This window comes from Ailuropoda melanoleuca, chromosome X (assembly GCF_002007445.2).
Source record: "Ailuropoda melanoleuca isolate Jingjing chromosome X, ASM200744v2, whole genome shotgun sequence".
NCBI lineage: Eukaryota > Metazoa > Chordata > Mammalia > Carnivora > Ursidae > Ailuropoda > Ailuropoda melanoleuca.
This window is the reverse complement of record NC_048238.1, coordinates 49,687,324-49,704,236: the sequence shown is the minus strand read 5'-3', so window position 1 is coordinate 49,704,236 and position 16,913 is coordinate 49,687,324. Positions and strand designations below refer to the sequence as shown.

The following is a 16,913-nucleotide window of genomic DNA, read 5'->3' as shown; positions in this document are numbered from 1 at the left end:
CTACTTTGTTGAGGGTTTTTATCATGAATGGATGTTGTACATTGTCACATGTTTTTTCTGCATCTATTGAAAGGATCATATGGCTCTTTTCCTTTTATTAATGTGGTATATCATGTAGATTGATTGTTGAATATTGAGCCACCCTTGCAGCCCAGGAATAGATCCCAGTTGATCCTGGTAAATGGTTCTTTTAATGTACTATCGGATTCAGTTTGCTAGTATTTTATTGAGAATTTTTGCATCCATGTTCATGAGGGATATTGGCCTCTCGTTCTCTTTTTTTTAATGGAGTCTTTATCTGGTTTTGGTTATCAGGGTAATGCTGGCCTCATAGAATGAATTTAGAAGTTTTCCTTCCATTTCTGTTTTTTTTTTTGTATAGTTTGTGAATAGGTATTAACTGTTCTTTAAATGTCTGGTAGAATTCCCCTGAGAAACCATCTGGCCCTGGCCTTGCATTTGTTGGGAGATTTTTGATTACTGATTCAATTTCTTTGCTGGTTATCAGTTTGTTGAAGCTTTCTATTTCTTCCTGTTTCAGTTTTGGTCATTTGTATGTTTCTAGGAATGTATCCACTTCTTCCAGGTTGTCCAATTTGCTGGCATGTGGTTTTTCATAATATTCTAATTGCTTGTATTTCCATGGTGTTGGTGGTTGTTGTTCCTTTCTCACTTGTGATTTTATTTGTTTGGGTCCTTTCTATTTTCTTTTCTTTTTTTTTTTTTTAAGTCTGGCTAGAGGTTTACCAATTTTGTTAATTTTTTCAAAGAACCAGCTCCTGCTTTCATTGGTCTGTTTTTTGGGGTATTTGTAAGTTCTATTTCATTTCTTTCCACTTTAGTCTTCATTATTTCCTTCCTTCTCCTGGCTCTAGGCCTTGTTTGTTGTTCTTTCTCTAGCTCCTGTAGTTATAAGGTTAGGTAGTTAATTGAGATTTTTTTCTTGCCTCTCGAGATAGGCCTATATTCCTATATCTACTTCCCTCTTAGGACCAATTTTGTCACATCCCAAAGGTTTTGGACCATCATGTTTTCATTTTCAGTGCATGTCTATTTCATTTCATTTCATTTCATTTGTTTCCATGTATGTTTTATTTTTTTTAATAATATTATTTTTTATTATATTATGTTAGTCACCATACAGTACATCCCTGGTTTTTGATGTAAAGTCCATGTATGTTTAATTTATTCTTTGATTTCCTGGTTGACCCATTTTTTGTTCAGTAACATGTTGTTTAACCTCCATGTGGTCTTTCCAAATTTTTTCTTGTGGTTGACTTCAAGTTTCATAGCCTTGTGATCAGAAAAGATGTATGGCATGATCTCAGTCTTTTTGTACTTGTTGAAGCCTGATTTGTGACCTTGTATGTTATCTATTTTGGAGAATGTCCCATGTGTACTGGAAAAGAATGCATATTATGCTGTTTTAGGATGGAATGTTCTGAATATATCTCTTAAATCCATCTGGCCTAGGGTGTCATTCAAAGCCATTATTTTCTTGTTGATATTCTACTTAGATGAGGTTTACATTGATGTAAGTGGGAGTGTTCTAGTCCCCTATTATAGTATTACTCTCTGAGTTCCTTTATGTTTGTTATTAATTGTTTTATGTATTTCAGTGCTCCCATGTTGTGGGAGTAAATATTTACAGTTGTTAGATCTTCTTGTTGGATTACCCCCTTTATTATGATATAGTGCCTTTCTCCATCTCTTGTTACAGTTTTTGGTTTAAGTCTAGTTTGTCCAAAAGAAGTATTGCTACTTTGGCTTTCTTTTGACATCCTTTTGCAAGATAAAATTTTCTCCATCCCCTTCTTTTCAAACTGCAGGTGTCTTTTGATCTAAAATGAGTCTCTTGTAGGCAGCATATAGATGGATTTATTATTTTATCCGTTCAAATACCTTATGTCTTTTAATTGGAGCATTTAGTTCATTTACATTCAGAGTAATTAGTGATAGATATGTATTTAGTGCCATTTCATTATTTGTTTTGTTGTTGTTTCTGGAGGTATTTTCTGTTCCTTTTTTGTCCCTGTCAGTTCTGGTTTTTCCTTTCCACTCAAAGAGTCCCCTTTAATATTTCCTGTAGAGGTGTTTTAGTGGTCACAAACTCCTTTATTTTTTGTTTGTCTGGGAAACTCCTTATCTCCCCTTCTTTTTTTTTTTTTTTTTTTAAAGATTTTATTTATTTATTTGACAGAGAGAGACACAGCCAGCGAGAGAGGGAACACAAGCAGGGGGAGTGGGAGAGGAAGAAGCAGGCTCACAGCAGAGGAGCCTGATGTGGCTCGATCCCACAACGCCGGGATCACGCCCTGAGCCGAAGGCAGACGCTCAACCGCTGTGCCACCCAGGCGCCCCTCCTTATCTCCCCTTCTATTCTGAATGACAACCCTGCCAGATAGAGTATTCTTGGCTGCAGATTGTTCCCATTTAGCACCTTGAATACATCATGCCGCTCCCTTCATCTTGCCATGTTTCTGTTGAGAAATCTGCAGCTGGCCTTGTGGGTCTTCCCTGTAAGTTAGGGACTTCTTTTGTCTTTCTGCTTTAAGATTTTTTCTATATCATTATGTTTTGAAAGTTTAAGTATAGTATGTTTTGTTTTTGGCCTGATGTTGTTGATTTTGATGTGAGTTTTCTGTGTATCCTGAATCTGAATAACTGTTTCCTTCTGCAGATAGGGAAGTTTTTAGCTATGATTTCCTCAAGTAAATTTTCTGCCCCCTTTTCTCTCTCTTCTTCTGGGACTGCTAAAATACGAATGTTATTACATTTGATGGAGTCACTGAGTTCCCTAAGTCTATTCTTGTGTACCATAATTCCTCTTTCTCTCTTTTGTTCAGCTTCATTATTTTCCATTATTTTGTCCTCTATATCACTTATTCATTTGTCTGCTTCTTCTAGCCTTGTGTTAATTCCATCAAGTCTGTTTCCAATTTCAGTTGTCACATTTTTCATTTCTGACTGATTCTTTTTTTTAAATTAATAATATTTTTTGTTATGTTAGTCACCTTACAGTACATCCCTAGTTTTTGATGTAAAGTTCCATGATTCATTACTTGCATTAACACCCAGCGTACCATGCAATACATGTCCTCGACTGATTCTTTTTTAACTCTTTTGTTTCTGTGGTAAGGGCCTCCCTGAAGTCTTCCATTCTTTTCTCAAGCCCAGCAAGTATCCTTATGATTGTTGCTTTAAATTCTCCATCAGGCATGTTATTTATATCTGTTTCAATTGGATTGCTGGCTGTGACCTAATCTTATTGTTTCATTTGGGATAAATCTCCCTGTCTTCACATTTTTCCTAAGTCTCTATCTTCTCTGTATTAGAAAAGCCAGTCATATTTCCTGCTCCTGCGAGTAACGGCTTTATGAAGAAGAGGTCATACAGTATCCATGGCCTGGAGCTTCAGGGAGTGTCACTGGTGTATGCTGCATGTGCTCTGCTGTTGTGTTTTGCTGCCCTATCCTTCAGGCCAATCGTCCTCAGAGATTCTCCTTGCCTGCAGTGGGCAGTATTTGGTCCTTGTTCAAAATGTGATGAGTTTTAACTCTGCGAACTCTGGTCTGCTTGTGAAATGAGAGCTAATACTTATTCCACTAGAAGTGAAGCACTGCAGAGCTTTCTGGTCAGAAGATGTGGTGTGGGCAGGGGTTTCTTTGGTCTTCTACAGAAGGGTCCCACCGCACTGTGACTGATGCAAGCTTGACTGAGAGGGGCAGTACCACCAGAGAGCAGTGGTGTGGGATCTGGTGTAAGCAGACTAGGTGGCTTGTGTTGGTGCTGTAGTGCTTCCTGCAGGTGGCTCTTTATTTATGCTGAGGGGCTTGGGCAGGGGGAATGGTGCCAGCTAGCTTGTTCCTGGAGTGCACACTGCCTCTCAGAGAAGCACTCCAAGAAGTGCAAATAATCTCCCTGCCATCTGTCCCAGGCATTTTTCAGATTGCTGTTTCCACACTGTCTGACTCAGGGTTGTATACTGCCTTCTCTTCAGGAGCACCACAGTGCTCTTCAGGCTCTATCCCCACAAAACCTGCTGACTTTATTTTCTTTTTAAGAGCAAGAGCCATATTTTATTCATCTTTGCACCCTCTAGGGCACCCAGCACAGTGCCTGGAGAAAATGGAGTTAGGTGTTTTTTGAATAAACTCTGTTTCCATATTGGGGTTTCTCTAGGTTCTTCAATTCAGATCACTTACATAAGTTTCTCCAAAGGGATCTATATGGGAAGTCATTGACTTCCTCATTTCCAGATAACTTTTTTAGGTAATAGCATTAATGAAAATTGTGAAAAGAAAAAGGGATCTACGCACAATACCACAGTATTATGTCCAAGGTATGTATAACTACCCTGTGGCAAGGTGCTCATCAAAAAACATCAATTGGTGAGACAGTTCTTCCTTGTGTGGACTGTCCAGTATATTGACCTATCCTTTCAAATGCCAGCAGGTCCGTCAATCATTTTGGCAAATCAAAAAGGCCAGTATAGTTAATTTTTCAAAATATTAACCACAAATACATCTTCCAAATTAGAAATAAAAGTTCATTAGGTGCTTATTTATTTGTTTTTTTAATTTTTTAATTTAAATTTGAGTTAGTTAACATATTCTGTATTATTAGTTTCAGAGGTAGAATTTAGTGATTCATCAGTTGCATGTAATACCAACTGCTAATTACTTCAAGCCTGCTAACTTTTAAAACTCTAGGGTTTAGGAATGTGGTGTGGGCAGGGGCCTGTGCTGGTCTTCTTGGAAAGGGGCCCACCATGCTGGGATTGAGGTGAGCTTGACAGAGAAGAGCAGTTGTGCCTGAGCGCATGAGTGTGGGACATGGTGTAAGCAAGTTAGGCAGCCAGTGTAAGGGCAGAGCTGCCCTCTGTAGGTGGCTCTGTGTTTGTGTTGAGTGGCAGGGGAGGAAAGTGGCACCAGCCAACTCCTTTGTCCCCAAAGAGGCATCTCCCTGAACCCTGCCTCTCAGGGTGGTGTTTCAGGAAGAGCGAATAATCTCCCCTTTGTGCGTCCCAGGTGTTCTTCAGATCACTATTTCCATGCTGTCTGTCCCTTGGTTGTTTGCCTGCTTTCTCTCCAAGAGTAGGGAAGCTCCCTCAGGGCTCTATCATAGCCAAGCATGCCAAACTTTAAAACAGCAGTCTTTAAACCTACCCCCGCCGATTTATGAAAATCAGCTTCTCATTTTCCCAGCCAGTGGCTTTGGGGGTGCATTCCCCTGTGTGCTCCTCTCTCTCTTGCCTTTCTCCACGCTCATGGCTCCCTCCCTTCTGTAACACCTATGATCCATTTGTCCCCCAAACCATGTGTCCACACTTCCTACCTTCTTTGATGTGGCTTCTTCTGTCCCTTTAGTTGTGGGGTTTGTTCAGTCAGTCTTCAGGTTGATTTCTGGAGTATTTAGAATAATTTGATAATTATCTAGCTGTGTTTGAGGGACGAAATGAGTCTAGAGTCCTACACCACCATCTTAGCTCTGTTCCCCCCATCCCTGCTAACAAATTTGAATAGTTACGCATATGCCTGTTTCCATGTGTTCATCAGGCCATGAGTACTTTTTGTGGATTTTTTCCACTTAAATGCATATATTTTTTTGACCTGGCCCAAATCCTTGTCAGTTCATGTGTAATATGTTTTGGTTAAGTACTTGTACAAAATGGTTTGCTTAGTCTTTGTGGTTAGGCCCAAGTTTCTGCTATGAAGAAGAATGTTTTTGTGCAAATTGTTTTTCCAATTTTTTGGGAGTTAATTCCCTTGGGCCTGTTCCCCAAAATGGAATACACTGGATCAACAAGTATGAACTATCTCATATGTATGATTTTGCATTTCATCAACATTTTTCCAGAATTCTTTATGGCTATGTAGATAGAATAAGCCCAGTGTACAGTGCTTGGTAGCACTGTGTAAGTGCATCAGTGTCACTCCTGCTAAAACTCCTGTTAAATCCATTTCATAAAAAATTACATATATTTGTTTTATATTGACTGATCTGGAAACCAGAGACATAGAAGCAGGGATGTAAGTTAGAGGACTGCTACGATCGTCAATGTCTAAGTAAAAAGGGCCTGAGTTTTGGTAATTATGAATTTAACAAATTCAAATTCATCATCAGATATTGACTAAATACCTACTATGTGCCAGGCTCATACTAAACATGTTAGTACCTAATTAAAATTTTAATCTCTCATAAGATCATGTATTATTGGTCTTCATTATATAGATGAGGTAACTAAGATTTGGCAAATTGATATGACATACCCTAGGTCACACAAATAGAAATTCTAGAGCTAGGTTTCAAACATAGACTTTCTGAAGGATTAAGTTGCTGGAAGAATTACCAAAAAAAATGGAAAAGAAATCCAGAGTTGTTAGTGACCAAAAATAAGTGGACATTAAGGGAGGTAGTCCAGATAACTCCAATATTGGGTGCCTGTTCATGAACAGTGTTCCATTTGGCTAACCATTTGACTTCTTGGTGTTGTTTTCTCTTTCAGGAGACTCTGACAGTTTCAGCAAAGTGCGGCCTCCAGGAGAAAAGCCTACCATCGTCCGTCCCCCAATGAGGCCTCCAGACCCTCCATGCCGGGCAGCTACTCCCCAAAAGCCAGAACCAAAGCCAGATATTGTGGTTAGCAATGCAGGGGAAATCCCCTCATCTGTGTAAGTAGAGTTTTTCCTCGACCTTGGCCTAAGGCTCATCTTAGGCCACCAGGAGTTCTTTCAGGATCACCATATGGTTGTGAAGGGTATACAGTGCACAACCTCAGGGTATCATTCACTTCATAGTCTAGGGAAATGTCACAGACAAGCCCTGTTTGGAGTGTTCCACTCAGCACCCAAGGCTGAGAGATTTCACTAATGCTGCCCTAATTTCTATAGGGTGATAAAATTACCTTCTGTTTTCATGCTCCCTTGGCTCTGGAAATTTTTCATAGTTTCTTATTATTGCTACTGTTTTTTTAAAAAATTTAATGAACAGATTTGTTCATTGTACTTGTGACTTCAGGCATTTTTTTTTTAATCACTGGTGTGACTTTTTTTAATCTTCCAAAATGACTCAGATTCTCCAGAGAGCCTCTTGCAGGGTAAGAACTGAGCTGATGGTCAGCAGGTTTTCCTGAGGTGGGACTGGAAGCCAAGGAACCAGGTATAAAGTAGTAAAGGCAGGGCCACAGTGGCTCTCAAGGACCAGCCTTGTATGGTCACAACTAGCCTGACTGGTCTCTCTTCAGCCAGTGCTTGGGACCCCTCTCATATACTGCCTCCTAGTATTCCTTTTTCTTGCCTCTCTTGTTTTCCATCCTTGTAAAATGGGGGAAATACGAAAGACAAAGCTTCTATCATGTTGATTAAGTAGCTAAGTGTATTTACGAAAATGTCAAAAATTTATGCAAGCTAGGGAAAACCCTTCAATTGGTAGCCTGTCTGTTTTATACTTTATGTCTTGACCATTGTATATTGGTTCTCATACATATTCCAGAGCAACTCATGGGACTTGATTGACTTCTCTTTGCAGGGTGGCTTCCAGGACCAGGTTCTTTGAAACAGCTTCCCGAAAAACAGGAAGGTAAGACACATAGGTGAAAGAAGAGAAACCAAGTTACTTTTTTTTTTTTTAAAGATTTTTTATTTATTTATAAGACAGAGATAGAAGACAGCCAGCGAGAGAGGGAACACAAGCAGGGGGAGTGGGAGAGGAAGAAGCAGGCTCATAGCAGAGGAGCCTGACGTGGGTCGATCCCATAACGCCGGGATCACGCCCTGAGCCGAAGGCAGACGCTTAACCGCTCTGCCACCCAGGCGCCCCCCAAGTTACTTTTTAATAAATGGATTGTGAGCATCACAGCTCCTCTCTTACATTCTCTTTTTCTGTTTCTATACAGCTCCATCTCTGTCTCTCTGTTTGTCCCTTTCTCTCCCCTATTTCTGTCTCTTTGTCTCCTGGTCTTTCACCATATACATCTGTTTTTGTCTCTGTACATATGTTTCTCCATCTTTGTCATTCTATTTGTCTCTCTCATACTCTGTTTCTTTCTCTGTGTCTTTGTCATTCTCAGTCTCTTTCTGTCTCTCTTTGTGTTTTTCTGCTTATATCTCTGTTTCTGTCTGTCTCTCTGTCTCCCTGTTTGTTTTACTCTTTTTCTGTCTCTCTTTCCCCCATCTCTCTCTCTTTGCCTGTCTCTGTATCTGTTGTATCTTTGAGTCTCTGACTGTGTTTTTCAACTTCCTCCTCTTTTCTGCTTCTCTCTCTCTCTCTCTCTCACACACACACACACACTCTCACACACAGTACTCACATGCTAAGTAATATCGCAAAACACATGACATTCAATGTAGGTCTTATTTTTTTGTTAGTTTACTTATTTAGACTCTATTATATTCTAAAAGGGCAGCTGATAGAAATATATAGAATACAACACTCTAACATAAACAGCCTTAGAATAAGCATAGGTAAACATTAGGTGGTGTGATATAAATCACCCGGAAACAGTTGAGGGAACAAAAACACAAACAGATTCTTGCTTTCCACTCTAGACCCACTAAAACAGAATCTCCAAGACTGGGGCCTGGGAATCTATTTTTTTTTTGTTTTATTTCCTTCCTTCATATCTTCCTTCCAGTTAATTTGTTTTTAAAGCTTCTAAGGTATTGGTACAAATTGTCCAAAGCCTGGCATTTGGGACCCTTTAGATTAGAATACCTAAAGAAATGGTTGCTTACCCTTTAGGGACTCTTTTGTGATTTGCTCCATGTTGCTTTTTAGAGAGTTTGAAATTGTGCTTCCTGATGGGTGATAACAGTATAACTCTTCTAGGTGGTCAGTTAAAAGAACAATGTGCATTTACCAGCAGTGGAGCTAGAGTAAGTCTAACATCACCTAGTCAAAACTGTGAGACCTAACTCACCAGGACATGATCCTGCAGAGCAAGTCACCCTAGTTCTGCTTGGCAGTCAGCCACTAGACCAGGTCCAATTCTCCTTAGACAATAATTTGCTATTTATTCTACCATAACAGATAAAAATGAAGTCAAGCTCCCAGATTTCTCTTACCAATACAATACAGTTTTTGCCTAGGATGTTTTTTAAATCAGGCTTAGTCAAATATCCCTCTTGAGAAAAAAAATGAAAGAGAGAGACAGAGAGACTCATTAATACTCTTAATATAGTACCCACCTGTGAGCAGGACCACTTCCTATTTCCTGGTGATCCTTCCTCCCTCCCTAGAATAAAACATATGAGAAATAAGTTTCAAGATAATAGAATGAAGTAAACTAGAATTAACAGAATGAACTGGTTGTATTGATAGGAAGGCTCTTTTAGAGGAAGTGATATCCAAGTTGGGGCTTAAAAATGAGTAGAAATACACCAAAAAATATGAGGAATTCATCTGTAGCCTTGGACCCAGAACCAACGTATTGAGAGAGAATATGTAAGTGGCATGAACAAAGTCCAATAGAATCTTTAAGGCAGGCCGACTTCTAATAGGGAAACTATAGCCAAACTGATGTTGAGAGTATGGAAGACTGGTAACTGCTGTCTGAGCTTTGTCACCTACTGCTCGGGGAATTCTTGGACCAACACACAAAATGCGGGAGCTATAGCCAAACCAGGCACTTCAGGCTAGAGCACCACTCCACTTATCCTATGTTTGGCTATAGATTTAATCCCGTTCCTTAGCCCAGATTCCATCTTGACAGGAGTAAGGGCAAGACTTAAGTGGATACACCTGTCCTCCAGTGTGTCATGAGCCATACAGGCTCCTCCCAATTAGTATCCACATAGAAAAAAACACCATTTCTGTCTATCCCACCTTATAACCACCTTGTAACCACGACTTACATCAGTATATCTACATGCTGGCCCCTGGTCAAGATCCTCAGACTAGCCACATCAGTACCATCTATAGACATTGTTGGCAAGCTCTTCTCTCATTTCTGATAAAAATAATGATCTGCTTAACTTTTGTTCTTCTCCTTTTTGCTTCCCATTTGTTAGGCTATCTAACTATAGCCTAACATATGAATCACTTCACTTCCTCATTCTTCTCTCTTCCACAACCAATAAAAAATTAAAACTTAAATGAAAATGAGAAGCGGTCCATCAAGAAGAGAAAGAAGGGGAAGATCATTCAGCAAGGCAGAACAGCTTATGCAAGACAGGTTCAGTAAGGGATTATTGTTGCACCTTGGCTACAATGTGGGGGTGAAAAGCGGGAAGCTTACCTGGAAGTGAAGCCAGAAAGATAGACTGGGGCCAGATTGTAAAGACCTTCTATGGCATACTAAGGAATTTGGTCTTTATACTGTAGTACATGGGGAATCATGGAACTTTTAAGTATGACAATGCATATTCTGAAATGACTGAATTGTAAAAAAAAAAAAAAAAACCAACGATATCTCATTCTTTTAGTAATGGGGAAGATAGATGGGAGAATAAAGACTGGAGACAGAGACCAATTAGGAGGCTAATCATCATGGCAACAGTTGATGAGGCCCTAACTGATGGCATTGCCAGTGAAATGCAATAGAAGGACAGATTTGAGATAGCACAATGAGACCTGAGTGACTTTTCAAACATAGAGCATTGGATGGGCACCTAGGGGGCGCAGTTGGTTAAGTATCTGCTTTGGCTCAGGTCATGAGCCCAGGATCCTGGGATCAAGTACCGCATTGGGCTCCCTGCTCAGTCTGCATCTCCCTTTCCCTCTGCCCTCCCCACCACTTGTGCTCTTGGTGTCTCTGTTTCTCTCTCGCAAATAAGTAAATAAAATCTTTAAGGAAAAAAACATGGAGCTTTGGAGAAGAAATAAGAGGGAAAAAAGTCTAACTTGGAAAATTAAGTGGATGGTAACAACAATTAATCATGGAAGAATAGGTTTTGTGGGAAAGTTGCTGTCCTCAATTTTGGACACAGTGTTTTTGAAGATCCTGTGGGATATCCAGATAGAAATGCCCAGTGCAGGTTGAGAGGAAGATGGTGGTGGAGTAGGAGAACCCTACGCTTGCCTCATCTAACGAACACAACTAGAAAACTAAAAATCATCCTAAATATCCCAGAAACATACATGAAGACTGTCAGAAAAAACTCCTCAAATAAAGGGAGAGAAGAGGCCATATTGAAGAATATAGGAAGTGTGGAGAGGGGACATAGGGGAGAAAGGGATCTCAGGTGCTGTGGAGGGGAGGGAGCTATGGTTGCAGAGAAGGGCAAGAAAGAAACCAGAACACAGAGGAATGCACTAGGAGAACATTTCCCTAAAGCCATTGGCTTGGAAAATGAGAGTGATGAAATTTCCTGAATTCTTGAACCCAGGGGGTTTAAAGCATGGAGTTTTAAAGGAGAATGGGTTTCACTGAGATAGAGGCCTGGAGGCACTGTGTTGCTCCTGGAAAGAAGGCAGGCAAACAACCCAGGGAGAGACACCATGGAAAAAGTGATCTGAAAAACACCTGCACAACACAGGGGAGAATGTTCAGTCTTCTCAGAGCGCATCTCTGAGAGACAGTGTTCATGTAGATACATCCAGGAACAGAGGAGCTGGCTGGTGCCATTTCACGCCACATCCCTCAGCATAAACACAAAGCCACCTGCAGGAAGCACAACAAACAAAGCCTAGAGCCAGAAGGAAGGAAATAATGAAGACTAAAGTGGAAAGAAATGAAATAGAACTTACAAATACCCCAAAAAACAGACCAATGAAAGCAGGAGCTGGTTCTTTTGAAAAAATTAACAAAATTGATAAACCTCTAGCCAGACTTAAAAAAAAAAAGAAAAGAAAATAGAAAGGACCCAAACAAATAAAATCACAAGTGAGAAAGGAACAACCACCACCAACACCATGGAAATACAAGCAATTAGAATATTATGAAAAACCACATGCCAGCAAATTGGACAACCTGGAAGAAGTGGATACATTCCTAGAAACATACAAATGACCAAAACTGAAACAGGAAGAAATAGAAAGCTTCAACAAACTGATAACCAGCAAAGAAATTGAGTCAGTAATCAAAAATCTCCCAACAAATGCAAGGCCAGGGCCAGATGGTTTCTCAGGGGAATTCTGCCAGACATTTAAAGAACAGTTAATACCTATTCACAAACTATTCAAAAAAAAAAAAACAGAAATGGAAGGAAAACTTCTAAATTCATTCTATGAGGCCAGCATTACCCTGATAACCAAAACCAGATAAAGACTCCATTAAAAAAAAGAGAACGAGAGGCCAATATCCCTCATGAACATGGATGCAAAAATTCTCAATAAAATACTAGCAAACCGAATCCGATAGTACATTAAAAGAACCATTTACCAGGATCAACTGGGATCTATTCCTGGGCTGCAAGGGTGGCTCAATATTCAACAATCAATCTACATGATATACCACATTAATAAAAGGAAAAGAGCCATATGATCCTTTCAATAGATGCAGAAAAAACATGTGACAATGTACAACATCCATTCATGATAAAAACCCTCAACAAAGTAGGCTTAGAGGGACCTTCTAACATACCTCAACATAATAAAGGCCATATATGAAAAGCCCGTAGCTAATATCCTCCTCTCTGGGGGAAAAATGAGTTTTTCCTCTATGGTCAGGAACAAGACAAGGGATGTCCACTCTCACCACTGTCATTTAACATAGCACTGGAAGGCCAACCCACAGGAAGCATACAACAAAAAGAAATAAAAGGCATCCAAATTGCCAGGAAGAAGTGAAACGTTCACTATTTGCAGATGACATGGCACTCTATATAGAAAACTCGAAAGGTTCTACCCCAAAATTGCTAGAACTCATACAGGAATTCAGCAAAGTGGCAGGATATAAAATCAATGCACAGAAGTCAGTTGCATTTCTATACACTAGCAATGAGGCAGAAGAAAGAGAAATAGGGGAATCGATCCCATTTACAATTGCACCAAAACCCATCAGATGTCTAGGAAGAAACCTAACCAAAGAGGAAAAGGTCTGTACTCTGAAAACTACAAAACACTGAAGAAAGAAATTGAAGATGACACAAAGAAATGGCAAAATGTTCCACGCTCATGGGTTGGAAGAACAAATATTGTGAAAAATCTATATTGCCCAAAGCAATCTACACATTTAATGCAATCCCTATGAAAATAACAACAGCATTTTTCACAGAGCTAGAATAAACAATCCTAAAATTTGTATGGAACCACAAAAGACCCCCGAATAGCCAAAGCAGCCTTGAAAAGAAAAAGCCAAGCTGGTGGCATGACGATTCTGGACTTCAACTTATATTAGAAATCTGTAGTGATCAAGACAGTATGGTACTGGCACAAAAACAGACACATAGATCAATGGAACAGAATAGAAATCCCAGAAATGAACCCACAACTATGGCCAGTTAATCTTTGACAAAGCAGGGACGAATGAATATTCAATGTGAAAAAGACAGTCTCCTCAGCAACTGGTGGACAGCAACATGCAAAAGAATGAAACTGGACCACTTTCTTACACCATACACAAAAACAAATTCAAAATGGATAAAAGACCTAAATTTGTGATACAGGAAAGCATTAAAATTCTAGAGGAGCACACAAGCAGAAACTCCTTTGACCTTGTCCATAGCAACTTCTTACTAGATATGTCTCCTGAGGCAAGGGAAACACAAGCAAAAATAAATTTTGGGACTTCATCAAGATAAAAAGCTTCTGCACAGTGAAGGAAACAATCAACGAAACTGAAGGGCAACCTACAGAATGGGAGAAGATATTTGCAAATGACATATCCAATTAAGGGTTAGTAACCAATGTGTATAAAGAACTTATAAAACTCAACACCCAAAAAAACAAATAATCTAGTTTAAAAAAATGGGCAGAAGGGGCGCCTGGGTGGCACAGCGGTTACGCGACTGCCTTCGGCTCAGGGCGTGATCCCGGCATTCCGGGATCGAGTCCCACATCGGGCTCCTCGGCTGGGAGCCTGCTTCTTCCTCTCCCTCTCCCCTGCTGTGTTCCCTCTCTCGCTGGCTGTCTCTCTGTCACATAAATAAATAGAAATCTTCAAAAAAAATGGGCAGAAGAGGGGAATAGTCATTTTTTCAAAGAAGACATCCAGATGGCCAACAAGCACATGGAAAGATGCTCAACATCACTCATCAGGGAAATGGAAATCAAAACTACGATGCGATGCCAACTCACGTATGTCAGAATGGCTAAAATCAACAACACAAGAAACAACAGTTGTTGGTGAAGATGTGGAGAAGGGGGAGCCCTCTTGCACTACTGGTGGGAATGCAAACTGGTGCAGGCATGCTGGAAAACAGTATGGAGGTAAAAATAGAACTTCACTATGATCCAGCAATTGCAGCACTAGGTATTTACTGAAAGAATAGAAAAATACTAATTCAGGGGCGCCTGGGTGGCACAGCGGTTAGTCGTCTGCCTTCGGCTCACGGCGTGATCCCGGCATTACGGGATCGAGCCCCACATCAGGCTCTTCCGCTATGAGCCTGCTTCTTCCTCTCCCACTCCCCCTGCTTCTGTTCCCTCTCTCGCTGGCTGTCTCTATCTCTGTCGAATAAATTTTTTAAAAAATCTTAAAAAAAAAGAAAAATACTAATTCAAAGGGATACCTGCACCCTGGTGTTTATAGCAGCATTATCTACAGTAGCCAAAATATGGAAACAGCCCATGTCCAACTGATGAATGGATAAAGAAGAGGTTGTGAGTGCGACACACACACACACACACACACACACACACACACTGGCATATTAGCCATTAAAAGGAATGATCTTGCCATTTGCAACTACTTGGATGGAGGTAGAGAGTATTATGCTAAGTGAAATAAGTCAGTCAGAGAAAGACAAATACCATATAATTTTACTCATATGTGGAATTTAAGAAACAAATCAGATAAGCAATGGGGAAAAAATGGAGAGAGAGAGAGACAAACCAAGAAACACAATCTTAATTATAGAGAACAAACATGTTTACTAGAAGAGAGGGGGTTGGGGTGGGGTAAATATGTGGTGGGCATAAGGAGGGCACTTGTGATCAGCACAGGGTATTGTATGGAAGTGTCGAATTACTCTATTGTACACCTGAAAATATTATTACACTGTATGTTCACTAACTGGAATTTAAATAAAACTTAAAAGAGGAAATGTCCAGTAGGTAACTGCAACTTTGAATAGTAGTTGGGGTTGAACCCACAGAGATTTAAGGGTAGAACTGTTGAGTACTGCCACTGTGCAACTCCATGGGGCATTTACATTTACCACAATATTAATAGTGGCCCTTTGGGGGATTCTCAGTATTTAGTGGTGATTTAAACCATGAATAGGAATAAGATCACTCAGGAAGTGAGTATAAATAGACTTAGGAAGAAAGTAAAAAACAATGCTATGGAAATAGCCCTGGGACCAGCTATTTTCTGGGATGTTCTGGGAACACTCTACAGGGCCTCATTCTTTAGGGTTATCTCTTTCCTCCAGCTCTTCCCAGACAAGACTAATATAGTACTGATAGAAGCACATCAAGAAGCTGGAGAAAGCTGGTTTGATCTTCAAGGCAAAGGATGATTCACGTTTTGCATGACATTTGCCCTTCCACCTTGCCCTTCTCTCTATGAGAGATAATCACAGAATATAGTCTTTGGGCCAGTTTCACTGAACTCCACTAGCCTCCCATAGTCTAACACTCAAAGGATTGTTTTGACACCTGAGAGATTTCTTTGTATCTTGGTTACTGTGCTTTCTAAATCTGCCAGAGAGGTAGCCCAACTTATAAGCATAGATCTAGATGTTTTGAAACACTTGGATGGAATAATTTCCCATTTTTCTTTTTTTTAAAGATTTTATTTATTTATTTGAGAGAGAGAGATAGCGAGAGATAGAGCATGAGCAAGGGAGAGAGGAAAAAGCAGGCTCCCTGCTGAGCAGGGAGCCTCACTCGGGGCTCAGTCCCAGGACCGTGGGATCATGACCTGAACCGAAGGCAGATGCTTAACCAACTGAGCCACCCAGGCACCCCTCACTTCCTATTTTTCAAATGGGCTCTTTGACACTGGCCTGGTAGAGTAACCCATCCCCTTGCTTTGCCTTTCCAGTTCTGATTTCTAGAGTCTTAGTGAAATGTTTTTCCTCCTTTACCCACAGTTCTCAAGGCAGAGTTCCTGGAGATGAGAGTTGAGGCCTCTGGTATGTAGTCTCCACTCCTGATTACAGAACCTTGTAACACGTATGCCTTTATGGGATCTGAGCTTTTGAGGACTAAAATATCTTGTGGTTCCAGAGGATAGGAACATCCTCAATGTTCATTAACCTATAATTATGTGACCCTTAAACTTACTGCCGTCCAATTCTGAGGTTCCCTGTGTTTTTAACTCTCCTTCCTCTTTCCTTTCTTTCTCCCCCAACCAAATTACAGTGTAGTTTTACAAGTTGCCTTTGGATAAAGTTCATTAGGAATCTTAGACTGTGACATTTGTGGCAAATATGTTTCGTTCTCTTAGCCTCAAATTCCCAATCTGTAAAATTAAAAGTTTGGAACCCTCTAACTCTGACACCCTTTGGGTCTATAAGAAAATCAGTAACCTCTCTTTTGGTATTATAGCAAGTACCATGAGTCCACTTCAGTATCATGTAGGGACTTCACACCTTCAGACCGAATCACTATTCAAGTCTTACCTCCCCCCACCCGAACCGTTATCCTTAGTCCCTTATATTTGTTTAATGCAAAGTACTTTCACGTCCATTATTTCATTTGATCCATATCATATGCCAGAATAAGGAGGATAATATGTATTTTAACTTAGCAATAAAGGAACTGAGGTTCAGAGGGGATAAGTTAACTTGTTAAGGTCACAGGAGCCACAGATATCATAGAATTTTTTTCTATACCTAGGAGTTAAAATTGTTTGGCTATCAGAT

General features: G+C 40.1%; 1 protein-coding gene across 8 annotated transcripts in view; it reads left to right on the top strand.

Moving 5' to 3' along the window:
• Nucleotides 1-16,913, top strand: part of OPHN1 (oligophrenin 1) — a 569,682-nt gene that overhangs the window by 516,195 nt on the left and 36,574 nt on the right. For 7 of the 8 annotated variants that reach the window (XR_004622535.1, XR_004622536.1, XM_034650021.1 and 4 more), the window contains exons 22-23: nucleotides 6,509-6,674; nucleotides 7,531-7,581. Coding sequence is in view for 6 of the 8 variants with exons in the window: in XM_034650021.1 (XP_034505912.1) it covers nucleotides 6,509-6,674; nucleotides 7,531-7,581 (217 nt within the window). In the remaining 2 variants the exon portion in view is untranslated. Of the gene's footprint in view, nucleotides 1-6,508; nucleotides 6,675-7,530; nucleotides 7,582-16,139; nucleotides 16,182-16,913 lie in introns of all 8 variants that reach the window. The other variant, XM_034650022.1, reaches the window with a different exon arrangement.